Source organism: Suricata suricatta, chromosome 4 (assembly GCF_006229205.1).
Source record: "Suricata suricatta isolate VVHF042 chromosome 4, meerkat_22Aug2017_6uvM2_HiC, whole genome shotgun sequence".
Taxonomy (NCBI): Eukaryota; Metazoa; Chordata; class Mammalia; order Carnivora; family Herpestidae; genus Suricata; species Suricata suricatta.
In genome coordinates this window covers 11,721,989-11,736,055 of record NC_043703.1, presented here as the reverse complement: position 1 = coordinate 11,736,055, position 14,067 = coordinate 11,721,989, and the positions used below count along the sequence as shown (strand labels likewise).

Below are 14,067 nucleotides of genomic sequence, written 5' to 3'. Positions count from 1 at the left end.
GAGATATTTGGTTGCTGCTATGGTAAAAAGCAAGTACTGGGTAAAAAATCACTGTGGACCAGGAAGGTGAAGATGGTGGGGAAGCAATCTGACTCCACGTCTGAGAAGCGGGACAGTGCCTACACATACCGTCAGTGCGGCCAGGGGTATTAAAAATAAGATAATTTTTCTTTAAATTTATGTGTATCTTTTTCAAATGCCTACCCAGTTGTTCAGATATGAGAACTTACTAGGTTATTTAGGGGCACCAGGGTGGCTCAGTCAGTTAAGCGCCTGACTCTTGGTTTTGGCTCAGGTCACGATCTCACGGTTTGTGAGATAGGGTCCCGCACGGGGCTCTGTACTGACAGTGTGGAGCCTGTTTGGGACTCTCTCCCTTACTCTGCCCCACCCCGGCTCATGCTCTCTCTCAAAATAAATAAATAAACATTAAAACTGGGTTATCTGGCTCTAAGCACCTCTTCAACAGAGCTGTTGGGTGTTTATTCTGGTCTGGGGACTCCGTGAAAAACTTATGGTGACAGTAAGCATGCGGCAAACCGAGAATGTCTGGAAATCTCTGCAACAAAGTTACGAGCAGAAATGAAATTTTACTTCTAAGTAAAATTTCTGACATCCATGAAAAAAGAACATTTGAAGGCAGAAATCAGCCCCTACACTTCATTACTCTAGAATTTTTAGAAGTAATGGATGGACTTCCTGCTCAGATAAGATTTAAGTACCTCACTCACATAATTTAAAAGGACTGTCAAACTTACACATTCTGTGCTGAACCAAAAGGTGTCCCCCCCCCCCCCCCCCCCCCCAGAACGGCCTGCTGGTTGTGCACATGGCACGTGGAGCCCTTGGCACCACGCTCCCCAAGCTGTGAGCCTGGCCTCCCACACCCAGGCTGAAGATGCCTTCATTTTCAGATTATTAGCTGAAATCAGCAAATTAGCTGCCCTGGACTGAGCCCCCGTGGAGGTTAATCCTGTCCTCTACCCAGCACTCAGGTGGATTCTCGGCCATCCCTGGAACTGACTCCGCGTATTACAACTAAGAAAAGAGGAGCCGGGGGAACTTGAAAATGTTAAGTGACGACTGGAACCTGCAAACCATTGGCCCCAGCTGCCCCATCCCGGAATGGAGGCCGTGTGACTGACTGTCAGGGGGAAAAGGCAAAAACCTATGAAAAATTGAGAGCCTTTTTCTATACTTAGAGATAAAACACACATTATGACCGAATTATAATTATAGCCCTCCTAATATAACCAGAATTCATATTTAATGTAGAACATAATGATCATGAGAAAGAGGTCTTCAGTAAAGTAAAATTAGACTCTAAATTCACAGAGTTTTAGGATCAGTTCCAGAAATGGAGTCCTTCTAAGGCAAACAGATGGAAATGCAATAAATCAAAATCAGCATGCTTAGTAGAACTATGTTCCCACTGTGTGTGTGTGGGGGGGGTATATTTAATATCTGAGCCCAGTGCATAACCTTAAAAAATCTTAAACAACATGTAAGTAAAATGGAAAGAAGTTTAATTCACCTCTGTCTTCTTTGTTCAGACAGCCCAAGGCAAAACACTGAGTAGATGGAAAAAGAAACCCTGAGTCCAAGATGTGTGTGTGCCTTTTATTTTTTTTAATTTTTAAATTTTTTTTGAGAGCGCGTGCCAGCGGTGGGAGGAGCAAAGGGAGAGACAGAATCTCAACGACCTCCACACCCCATGCAGAACCTGACTGACAAGGTCCTCCCAACCATGAAATCATGACCTGAACCCAAATCAGGTCAGACGCTGGGTGCCACCAGGCAACCCCAAAACGTGTACCTCTTAAAGCAAATGTCATCTCAGAGTAGTTTTCATCCGGGCAATGAATCTGTCCTAGAAATCTTCATGCACCACATTCCAAGGCGTTTAGAAACAACTGCTGAAGGTGTGTCCTCAAGGATCTCCACTAAGTAGAGATGTGAGGAGAAAGCCTGCTCCAGAAGGACACGGACTGGGACTAAAGCTACCTGGAAACTCCATGAGGAATGAAAGAAGAGCTGCTCAAGCTACCAGGGAACAACTAGCAAGCTCAGTTCAAAGGTGGGGGCTTTGCGGGAAGGCATTCCCGTAAGGGAGCAAGGAGTCAAGTCTTTAAAGATGGGGGCAACAGGCATGAAGCCTGAGGATAAAGAAGTCTGTTATGGTGAATTCCTATGAAAAGCGGATTTGGATCTTGAAATTTAAGAAAGTGAAAAGGGATTAAATTAGTCTCAAATACTTTTCATAACTTATTCATGAACACAGAGTAACTGAAGGTCGCTAATGCCATTCGAGTCTGGCTAATGATACCCAGTGGCCCATTTTTACGTTCTCGGGGCGCCCACCTCCTACCAAGGTGAACGCGGAGAATAAATGCAGAGTCAAAGTGTCACTCATTCGAGTCTGGTCGTTTCCGTAAAGTCTTGAATCCTGCAGAGGACTGGTTAAGGAGGTTAAGATTAAACACATTCCTGGGCCTCAAGGGTCCTGAAACCGGCCACTGAGAGTGCATCCCAAAGTGTGCCTGGCACCAAACTGCAGAAGGATGGTGACACCAAGTGTCACCATGCTGAGCGCTGTGCACTTCGTATGAGCCTCCCCTCCTCGACAAGACTGTTGATGTGGACGCTGACGGTGAAGAGAAGACACACACTGCCCAGGGCAATTAGGAAATGATGGAGCCTGGATCCAAAACTGCCTCTGTCTGACTTTAAAGCTGGGTGCTGTGAACTCCTGCAGACACAATATTCCCAGGAAAGTCCCTCTCCCGCTCCTGGAGCAGCGGCTGGTGTGCAGGCAGAGCAGGGCGAGGACAAAGGCCCTGGAAGAAAGGTAAGTGCAAACACCACAAGCCAGTCTCTGCTCTGGGCACTCCGCATGAATTAACTCATTTAATCTTCAGGACGCCTAATGAGACAACTGCAACTATGAAAAATAGAGGGCGCCTGCGTGGCTCAGATAGTTAAATGCCTGTCGTCAGCTCAGGTCATGATCTTGTAGTTTGAGTTCGAGCCCCACGTCGGGCTCTGTGCTGAGCGCTCAGAACCTGGAGCCTGCTTCAGGTTCTGTGTCTCCCTCTCTCTCTGTCCCTCCCCTGTTTGCTCTCTCTCTCTCTCAAAATTAAATACATAAACATTTAAAAATTAAAAAATATATACATAAGCATAAATAAGATTAAGGGTTGGGTACTGTAGGATAAATCCGGGCATTGGTGTGGGGTTTCTGATTTTATGTTCTCAATTTCATCACCTACATGGAACAGCATCTGGACATTAAGAACAACACAAGGGGCGCCTGGGTGGCTCTGTAGGTTCAGTGTCTGACTCGACTTCAGCTCAGGTCGTGATCTCACAGCTCATGGGTTTGAGCCCTGAGTCGGGCGTTATAGCACTGGGCCTGCTTTGAATTCTCTCTCTCTGCTCCTCCCCTTCTCTCTCTCTCAAAATAAATAAATAAACTTTTTTTTTTTTAAAGACCAACACAAAAGGTAAGGACATAAATTTAGAATGAACAACACTCCTGCAAATTAATCTGCTAAGAGGACTGCCCTTTCCTCTGGCTGTGAGTTCATTCCCTTCCTGGGTGTCCGAGCACCGGCCACGGCAGGAGGCTTCATTTCTTCAAAGTGTAGCAAAAATGAAAAGTGAAAGTGACAATTTTGTGAAAACACATCTATTTTTTTGTACTGTTATCTTCAAGGAGAAGCTGCCGCAGACGCTCGGTTACTCAGAGAGTACATTTCTCAGGTGTTTTCATACAGAGAACTACTCGATTTGAATCTTGATTAATGCTGGCTGCTTTCTTCCCTATGGGGGTGGTTCTTACCGTATGTCAGAGAAAAAATACTGTAGGAAAGAAGATTGATTAAAAAAAATTTTTTATATGTTTTATTTATTTTTGAGAGAGAGAAAGACAGTGTGAGCAGGGGAGGCTCAGAGAGAGAGGGAGACACAGAATCCGAAGCAGGCTCCAGGCTCTGAGCTGTCAGCACAGAGCCCAATGCAGGGCTCAAACCCACAATCCATGAGATCATGACCTGAGCCAAAATCAGACACTTGACCAACTGAGTCACCCAGGCACCCCATGAAGATTGATTTTTTAACTGTATTCTTACCATAGACCACTATCTCTTCAGCAATTATTCTACCACATTTCATCAAAATCACTATCATCGCAAATAAATGGTACTCACAGCACCCCCCATCTGCAAAGATACCCCTTTTCTAGAAACAATCCAATTTGAAAGTTTTAAGTTTTCTTTTTTGGAGACAGAGGCAGTGAGAGTGGGGGGGGGTGTAGAGAGAAGGGGGGGAGAGAGAGAGAGAGAGAGAGAGAGAGAGAGAGAGAGAGAGAGAGAGGGAGAGAGAGAGAGAGAATACCAAGCAGACTCTGTGCTGCTAGAGCAGAGCCCCATGCAGGGCTCAAAACCACGAAACCAGGAGATCATGATCTGAGCCAAAAACCAAGAGTTGGACCCTTAACTGACTCAACCATCCAGGTGCCCCTTAAACTTTTAAATGATAACTTAAGCATTAACAAAAAGCAAACAGCACAGATATGTGATGAAATGTCCTGGATTTGTACTGCAGGAGAATTTGGGGAGGGGGGGTCCTGTCTGTATTTCAGGGTAGAGTTGAGGGGTTTCAATCATTAAATATTAAAACCAGGAGAAGAACATTCAAGGGAGGAAACCCAGACTTTAAGGTCCTAATATGCAAGTCGGAGCAGCTCCCACACTCCTGGATGAAGGCGCTTCCAAAAGGAGGCCAGGGAGAAGCAAACAGAGTTACCGATGCCAGAGATGGCGCCAAACAGGTCCTTGTGCAGGCTGGTGTCCAGCGCGATGCCAGGCTTCTGCGGTGTCACCAGCGGGTTGGCGGCCGGCAGCGGAAGCGATTCCTCCTTCACCGTCTGCCCGAGGGGAGAGGGGGAAGAGAGAATCGCAGACGACGTTAGCAGAGTCGTCAGCTGCTCTTGGAAGTGTGAGGGCATGTGTCGGCGGAGAAACGCGGACAAGTCGGACACGCTGCGGGGGAGAAGCAGGTGCACCGGAGGGAGGAGGCTGGTGGAGGCGTCGGGCCAGGCACAAGCCTGGGGGCAGTGTGGCCTGGTCCCTTCCCCAGAAGGGCTAGCACGTTCCCTCTCCAGACCTCCGATGCCCAACATTTCTTTAGCTTGCTGGGGAAAGTTATTTCCTCAGGGAAAAAAAGCCTCACATGCCTTTTCTAGCTGGAACACAGGAAATCCTCCCAAATGAGCAGCACTGAAAAGTGACTTAACAACAGCCGCATTGAAAAGCTCTGCGAGCTGGCGGCTTCGTGTGAGCTCAGTGAGGAAATTATGTTAATTCTGAAGTTATGTGATTTTACGGATTTTCTCAGCAGCAGTACAGAGAGGTAGCAACTGACTTATCCAGATCAGAAAAGCAGACAGGTTCAGAGGATACACGTGTGAATACAACGTTGTGCAGGATGAGATTGGTGCGGGGCATTTAAGGACGGTGCCCTTTGGAACTACAGGACACATTCTGCACGTACGGGCATCTCAGTGTGCCTTGATTTAGGAGACGGATTCAGAGGAGGAAAGACGGTACAAGAAGTGGGACAGTGCAGCACTGGGGAAGGGACAGAAACACGCACGACAGTTCCCCAGGTGTGTGCCACGATCACCAAGTGGCAAGACTAACAGCTGAGCCACTTCTTGGGTCCAGAATAAATCGCTAACTGGCAGCATGTGTGCAAATGAACGGTCGATAGTCTCCAACCCAAACATTTTGAGATCATTTCTGGGATCATCCTTTAACCAACTTAATTTTCAATACATCTTCCAGTGACCACAGAAGATAATATAAGTGAAGATGTCTGTTCTTGGAGGGGGGCCTTGTATCACTCAGGCTGGGCTCCCTGACATCTAGGCCATCTTTCTAATTTTATAGACACTGAGAACTGTAGCCCCAGACGAGGCTTTTCCAGGACCGGTCAGCATGTTACTGTCGGAATTAGGGCTACTAGCACTGAGCTCTCACAGTACACAGGTTAGAACTATGCTTTTTTCTTTTAGCCTCCTCTCCCCGTAAGTTTTTGTTGACTACACAGTGAAGGGCCTTATGTCTTACAAGATATTGTCCAGTAGAAAACCATGGTTTTAATAATGATTTTCAGCCTAAGAGTTGAAAGTTAATTAACTCCATCTTAGCCGGAGTGCAATTAAACAAGAGTACTATGGATTATTATGGTTTTAGTCACCTTTAAAAAAAAAAGGATGGGTGTGTCCCTGCAAATTCATATCCACCCAGAACCTCAGAATGTGACTGTACTTGGAAATGGGATCTTTGTAGATGTGAGGAAGATGGAGGGTTAAAATGAAGTCATCCTGGACCGGGAGGCCTACATCCAATCACCGGTGTTCTTATAAGAAAAGGAGAGGACACCAGAGACACACCAGGGAGAAGGCCCCGTGAAGACAGAGGCTGAGACTGTAACAATGCGGCCAACAAGCCAAAGAAGGCAAGGGTGTGGGGCGCCCACCAGAAGCCAGGAGAGAGGCACCGGACGGACTTTTCACACAGAGCCTCCGGAAGGGACCGATCCTGCGGATACTTGATTTTGGACTTCTGGCCTCCTGACGGCCAGAGAATGAAATTCAGCTGTTTTTGGCCCCCCAGTTTGTGTTAGTTGGTGACAGCAGCCAGGGACGAACGCGGGCTGTCTCTAGGTGTATGGGCTTACGTACACTGCCAGGGTTCACGGGGAAGGGGGACACGTCCCTCACGTTGATCCGCTGCACGTTCTCAATCAGCAGACCAAACAGAGGCAGGTAGAGAGTGGCTATCCTGGCTTGATGGCTCTGAAACAGAGGCACACAGTGCAAGTTTACCCCGAGGCTCTGAGAACTTCATGACGGCCGAGCCGGCCCTGCCCACCGCCTGTACTCGGGTCCTTCCTAGGAAGACTGCTATTCAATTTTATTCTGTAGGCAGCGAAGGGTCGTAGTGAGGTGTCCACCAATTTTCTAATTGGTTACTTTATTATACTTAAAATGAGGGACTCGTATCATTCCATGTTTCCGTCCATGGGGGCCCACTCACCCTCGAAGCGTATCGGTCATCAAAAGAATGCTTTATCAGCAGGTTCTTGAGCACGCTGATGGCAATCAGCCGGACCTCCCGGAACTCCTGGAGGGCGGTCCCCACCTCCCTCAGCAACAGTCCCACCAGGAAGTGGTTTCTGCAGAACTCGTCTGTTAATGAGTAGTCAAGCTGGAGGTCTGAAATGACGGACAGAAGCTGCTTTAGCTCCAGAGGCTATAATGCACTTTGAATAAAACAGAAGCCAAGCCCACCCTCCGCATTTAGCCCACCCTGTGTGTCAACAGGTGATCAGACTCAGCTTCAAGTGGGAAAAGGCTGATTATCTAAAATACTGCTCTCCTTCCTGGGGCGCGTGGGTGGTTCAGGTCACGATCTCACAGTTCATGAGATTGAGCCGGGCGTTGGGCTCTGTGCTGACAGCTCAGAGCCTGGGATCTGCTTCAGATTCTGTGGCTCTCTCTCTCTCTCTGCCCCTCCCCTACTTGCCTTCTGTCTTTCTCTCTCTCAAAGATAAATAAACTTAAAAAATACTGCTCTACATCTTATCACATCAAACTCTTAAACAAACTTTATATACAGATAATTGTACTGGACTTTGATTTGAGAAGATGTTACATCTTGCACAAATATTAAGTTAGTGAATAGTTTTAGTACCAATTTTTAGAATACACAACAACATATACTACAAATGAAATTTTGTTTCCAATGTGAAAATAGAAAATAAAGTTATTGTCTAACTGACATTATGGAGAAGTAATTTGTACCTTTTTAAAAAGCATGTAACTAAAGAAAGAACAAATATACATAGTCTATTAAAGTATCTGTTTTTTACTACCTGAGTTCATTACACCATTTCCTAGTCATTAAAGCCTATGTACTCTCATTAAAACCCAATGTGATTAAAATGAACATGTTAGCATATAACCTATTTATTCTGCTATCACTGAATGAAGAACTTAAAACAGAATTTTAAAAAATTTACTCAATACTTCTGCACCTCTAAAAGCAACTTTAAAAAACTAATATAAACTAAATCTGAAATACACAAAACACGAAACTAAACTAGTAATTCATCAGCAAGCTAAATGATAAAACTGAAATCTCTTGTGGAGAACAAAGAGAAGGAAATAAGGAATCTACTTAAGGAGGGTAAATAGAAGTGACTACAGGGGTCCCTGGGTGACTCAGTCAGTTGTGTAGCTGACTTCAGCTCAGGTCATGATCTCGCAGTCCATGAGTTCGAGCCCCACATAGGGCTCTGTGCTGACAGCTCAGAGCCTGGAGCTGTTTCTGATTCTGTTTCTCCCTCTCTTTCTGCCTCTCCCCTGCTCACTCTGTCTCTGTTTCTGTGTCTCTCTCTTAAAATAAACATTAAAATAAAAAATAAAAATAAGTTTTAGAAAAAGCAACTACACATCTCTCTAAAATTGAAATATACCTTTCAGTAAGCTGTAGCTAGAATCTCAATTCTTATATTGAATCCTTTATTAGAGGAAAATCTATAGACTCATTCTTTGACTCTCATACCATATTAGTTACTTCTAAACCTATCTAAAATACTGACCCAAGTCCTCTGTAGAAGTAAGGGAAAAAGTATCCATCTTTCCAGAATAATCATGTCCACTGCTTAGGACTGTTTTAAGTTCTGTTTACCCAAATGACAGTTCACAGCTTGAATTCATATCAAACCCTTAGAAGACAATTGGTTGAACTGCATATGCGTGCGTGCATGTGTACAGAGAGTGGGGGTAAGGAGAATGCTAAAACCATGGACTCCTATCAGTGTCATAAGGTACATTATCTGTGGATGACCCACACCCACCTGCCAGGGCAGCCCCTCTTGGCCCCAAACACTCTGACAATCTACTAAGAGCCTGTCTGAGTCTGCTGGGCACCTGGCCCTTGATCTGGGATGCTCACCCCCGCCTCACCTGGCTTTCTGCAGATTATCACCCCAAAGTCATCTTCGCAGTGAGGCTTTGCCTGGCCACGCTCTCTCAGACATGTCCCGGCCCATTTCCTACCCCCTTCTCTTTGCTTTGGTTTTCTCTCCTTAGCTCATCCTAACATGTCACACATTTCACTTCGGTCAAACAGCCAGGGATTTTCATCCTCCTCATCCATGACTGCGGCCCAGAGTCATGTGTGCCCTAGACACGGCTGGGGCCAGGGAGGGCCTCGGTCACCCTGCTTGCTCCTCAAAAGGCAGTCCAAGTCAGTCTTGGGGAGAGATATTTCTGTCTCTGAACGAATGCTTTTGTGGGTTTCTCTCTGGGTTTCTGAGGCCACTGACTTAGGTGTCACTAATAGTTTGGTGGCATCCCTCTGCTTTTTCTCCCTTTTAGCATAAGTAATCCCCAGCACATACAAGACACTAAACTCAGTAATACTACTTGACAGACCTGACTTAGTGAAGACAAAGAAATCTCGATGAGGTTCCTTTCTTCAAGCTTGAAGAAGATATGTGACAGTTGGAGACTCAACGTGCAAACATAAAACGCATGTGAAAAGCTGCATTGCTCGTGACCCAGGGCCCTGCCACCTTTGTGGACAAGGACTGTGAAAACGGTGGAACAGGGCATTCCTGGAGTCAAGCAGGGCTTTTTGTTTGTTTGACTTCTTAAACAGGTATCCTAGAGGACCCAGGGACCCCAGGAACAAAAACCCTGATGCCCCCTGGGGGTGTTACAGCAGTACCTTAGCTGCAGTGAGAGTAAATCCACTGGTTTATCGTGAATTTGACAACTGATCCAAGTAGCGTATGGGAAACGCCGAAATGAGGAGCATACGTAAGCATCTCGGCAATGACTTGCATCCTCCTTCTTTTAAAGGAGGAAAATGCAAGAAAGCAAGCGGGCACACCCCACACCTACCTACAGGAGTGTCATTTGACTCCACGGTTGATGAAAGAAAAGCTAATTCATGAGAAAAAAGGAAAAGTGGAACAAATCAAAAATAAACTACAGTTAAGTAAAATGGATTTTCATTTAAGCAATGGAATTTTTCAATGAAAAAGGACCTCACCGACACGACCTGCAGACTAATAAGTTTGCCGGCAAGTTAAGTTCCCACCTGACATTTTATCAATATTTTTTAAAATGGAAATTTAACAAGAAAAAAAATCAACTCATTGATAAAAAAAATTAGAAAATTCCATGGTCACATTTGAATCAATTCTCCTTTCCTATTAAAAAATGAATGGCTCCTTCTGTGAAAAGACTCAGATTAATATACGTAAAGACAGATTACCTTGGTATCTCTGAATCCTGCCCTTTCCAAATGGCATGGGTAGATTCAAAGGTATATAGTGTTCATGATTGCACACCACACGGAGAAATTCAAACTTGTACTCAAAGAGAGTCTGCAGGGAACAATGGTTAGTCAAAGATAAATACCTCACTGGATACACAGTGCCCTAAAAACCTGTTAGAAATCACACACCGGTCTGGAGTTTCCAGACCCTCTGAAAACTGCATGCTCTGTGCTATGTTACAGATTTTAGAATGGCTGTAGGGATTTGTGTAAAAACTGGGAATGTATTTCATTAAACAGTGTCCTCCATTGACTCTTAGAACATTTATTCTTTATGCTTCTCTTACTTCAAAAAGGATTTCAGGCAGCTTTTAATTATAGACACAGATTTAATGCCATTAAAAAATGAGTAAGGCAGAGCTTTAAAACAGACACACTAGGGAAGAGACAGATAATTCTGGGGAAAGGCTACATGGTTACTTCCATTACCTTGTTAAGTAAACTATGATTTGCGACCCTTTACTTTTAATTTTGCAGTGGGGAAGTCATCTTCGATATTTATGAGAAAACCAAGAAGCACGTGTATTTCACATTCAGAATGATCACATCCCTGATATCTCACACATTACTATCTAGTACTAACTGGTTCTTGTATTAACTCCAAAGAGGGGACAATAGTGCCTCTGGGGGGACTGAAAGCAAACTGTCATGTGAGCCCAGAGAAACAGGTGGGTTTCTGGGGGTCAAAAAGAAGAGCCAGTAACACACGCTACCTTTGGGTCTCCAGGAGCAAAGCAGCTCATGTAGTTGTTGATCTGCTTAAAGACAAAGCCCCTGTCCATGAAGGTGAAGCATCTCTGTGGAGAAAACAACCCAGAAAGGTAAGTATTTAGGCCCCAACTTAAAAGCTGGGTGGAGGAGCGCCTGGTGGCTCAGTGGGTTGAGCATCTGACTCGATTTCAGCTCAGGTCATGAAATCAGAGCCCTGCGCTGGGTTCTGTGCTAAGCATGGAGCCTGCTTAGGATTCTCTCTTTCTGCCCCTCCCCTACTCACTCTCTGTTTCTTGCTTTAAAAAAAAAAGTGGGTTGAAATCAGCATTTACTGTTAATAAGTTTATCCTTTAGCATTAAAACATGCCACCAACATTGACTGAGCACCTACCGTATACCCATTACTGACAGAATGGATATTTCAGCCCCTGACGGATGCCCCGTGCCCCACGGCCCTCACCTTGATGAACACAGCAAGACTGTGGTTTGCATGTTTAGACGCCTCTGGGTTATCTCGGAACTTCTGGGTGATGTGTGGCGTCAGCATATTCACAACGGTTTCCACAGCATGGTGATAAGACGCAGGGAATCTCTGATTTCGTAATAACTTAAAAGAATTTAGAGCAAACAATTATTTTTAAAGTTGCAACCCTCTGGGGGAGGGGGAATATCTCATTCCTGAGTCCATTAAAAAAAACATAGAGCTCACGTAATATTTATCTTAAATTAGAAAAGGGAAACTCTTCTTTCTTCCCTCAAAATACTGTATATAGGTATTCTAATATTTCATAAAATGCTGTGGGTTAGACTGGATATCCTAAACTTTGAGGTGATAAAGACCCCCTTGGAGGTACTTCTAAAATGTGGAGATGTGCCTCTACTCCCAGAAATTCTCATCAGAGCTGTGTTTTTACTGAGGACTTTCGGTAGCTCAAATACCTATAACTCTTAGAGATCTCCTTAAAAAACAATGGCTCTGGTTTAAGCTTTAAGTATTCAAACTGAAAATAAATAGTTCAAAGACTGTATGTCACCAGTTGACTCTGCTCAGAAACAGGCCCCTTCAGGGGCACCTGGGTGGCTCAATCTGTTAAGCATCTGACCCTTGGTTTCTGTTCAGCTCATGATCTCATGGTTCGTGAGATCGAGCCCCAAGTCAGGCTCTGCACTGACAGTACGGAGCCTGCTTGAGATTTCTCTCTCCCCTGCTCTCTCTGCCCCTTCCCTGCTTGTGTGCACACTCGAGTTCTCTCACTCTCTCAAAATAATAAAAAATATATATATTAAAAAAGAAACAGTCCTCTTCAAATTAACTTTACATAACAGTTCTTCCCCATCAGGCATGCTTACCTACAAAATCATACACAGATCTCAGCAATTACCTATCATGGACTGTGTATTTTCTACCCATCAGGCATCACCCTAGTGCATATTTTTATGTGCCTTGTCATTACATTCTTGCACATTTTAACCCTCATTTCACAGAGTGTTAGAGAGGCCAGGTAGATGTGTCTTTAGTCACACAACTAACAAGTAACAAAGATTTCAACCCAAATCTGCCGTGAGTCCAAGGCCTGAGTCTTTCTGCTCTTTGATGCTTTGTTTCCCCACCCACATGCCCAATAAATGGGACAATTTACTAAGAGCCTGAAACATGAAGGGAACTGAATTAGACGGTCCATGACATTTATCCATTCATGGGTGTGATTCTAACAGCCACAACGAGGGTGTATTTTCATCTCCGTTTTACAAATTAGAAAACTAAAGCTTAGAGAGACTCAGTGAGTACTACCTGACCTTTAGTATCCCTCCTTTCCTTCTCCCTCTTCGTGGAGGAACCCCTGGGATTCGCTGCTGTGCACACTACTGCCAGTGAGAGACTACATTTCCCAGCCCAACTTGAGGCCAGAGAAGGGCCATATGACTGAGTTCTGGCCAATGGGCTGCCTTTCTCAGCCATGTCCATAAAAGGGGTTGCTTGCTCTCCAAGTCTTCTTTACCACCACTTGGAACGAGGGCCAGATGAGATTAACACCTGGGCTGGATTAACTGGACAGGAGCTTGAGTCCCTGAATGACCGTGGGGGACAATCTCCCCCACTCTCAGAGCTGCCTACTGGATTTTCATTTTCCAAAAGAGAGAACTGAAACTTTTGTCTTATTTAACCCATTATTTTGTGGGTTTTTTTTTTTTTGCAGCAGCAGCCAAACCAACGAAAAGGCATTTTCTAAAACTAGAACTGAAATCTAGATATTTCTGACATGAAAGCATGCATTATTTTATGCATTAAATCCCAGAATCTATTGTGAAGTTTGAAATATCAATAGCTTTACAATAATCTTAATTCTCAAACCAATAATAAGACAATGTTTGTAAACTTATATAAACTCAAGAACCCAGTGAGGGAAGGATCAATGATAGTAAGTATTTGAAGTTTACCGTCTTTCAAAAACACAACAGTAAAATTAGAAATTCCAAAGGGATTTTGTTCCATATGTACAGCCAATGACTCTGTATCTTGAGGCGTCAGCCTCAGTAGATGATCAGCTTCCTGGAGTCCAGGGAAGGACAACACGAGCCACCAGGCATGCCTGCCCAATAGCCAAGAGGCTTGCTCCTGAGGAAGGTCTCTCAAGCAACAGCTGAGGCCTTCATTATGGGTCTTAGTCAATGGCTGCTTAAACCATTAAAAGCAGACAGGGAACTCTGTAATGTGTGGCCAAGGCAGGCCCCTCTTAACCCATTAGTCACTGCTGCCGAAACTAGGAATGGGACCACCAGACGCCGTACCCCTCCCGATGTGAGGCCCTAGTACGGGTTAGGAGTATCCTCGCTAAAAAGCAAATCAAACCCAAATCGAAGTGAGTCTCAACCTCACTACAAGCTTACAGGAACCACAGGGGACAAAGGACCATGTCACATAACACTGCGAGGTTAC

The 14,067-nt window shown here is 44.8% G+C and overlaps 1 protein-coding gene across 13 annotated transcripts in view; it reads right to left on the bottom strand.

Moving 5' to 3' along the window:
• DOCK9 (dedicator of cytokinesis 9) overlaps window positions 1-14,067 on the bottom strand; it is a 283,577-nt gene that overhangs the window by 64,877 nt on the left and 204,633 nt on the right. For all 13 annotated transcript variants that reach the window (XM_029936495.1, XM_029936502.1, XM_029936506.1 and 10 more), the window contains 6 exons: window positions 11,590-11,736; window positions 11,132-11,215; window positions 10,356-10,467; window positions 7,104-7,282; window positions 6,749-6,862; window positions 4,807-4,927 (listed from right to left, as the gene is read on the bottom strand). In XM_029936495.1, the coding sequence (XP_029792355.1) occupies window positions 4,807-4,927; window positions 6,749-6,862; window positions 7,104-7,282; window positions 10,356-10,467; window positions 11,132-11,215; window positions 11,590-11,736 (757 nt within the window). The remainder of the gene's footprint in view (window positions 1-4,806; window positions 4,928-6,748; window positions 6,863-7,103; window positions 7,283-10,355; window positions 10,468-11,131; window positions 11,216-11,589; window positions 11,737-14,067) is intronic.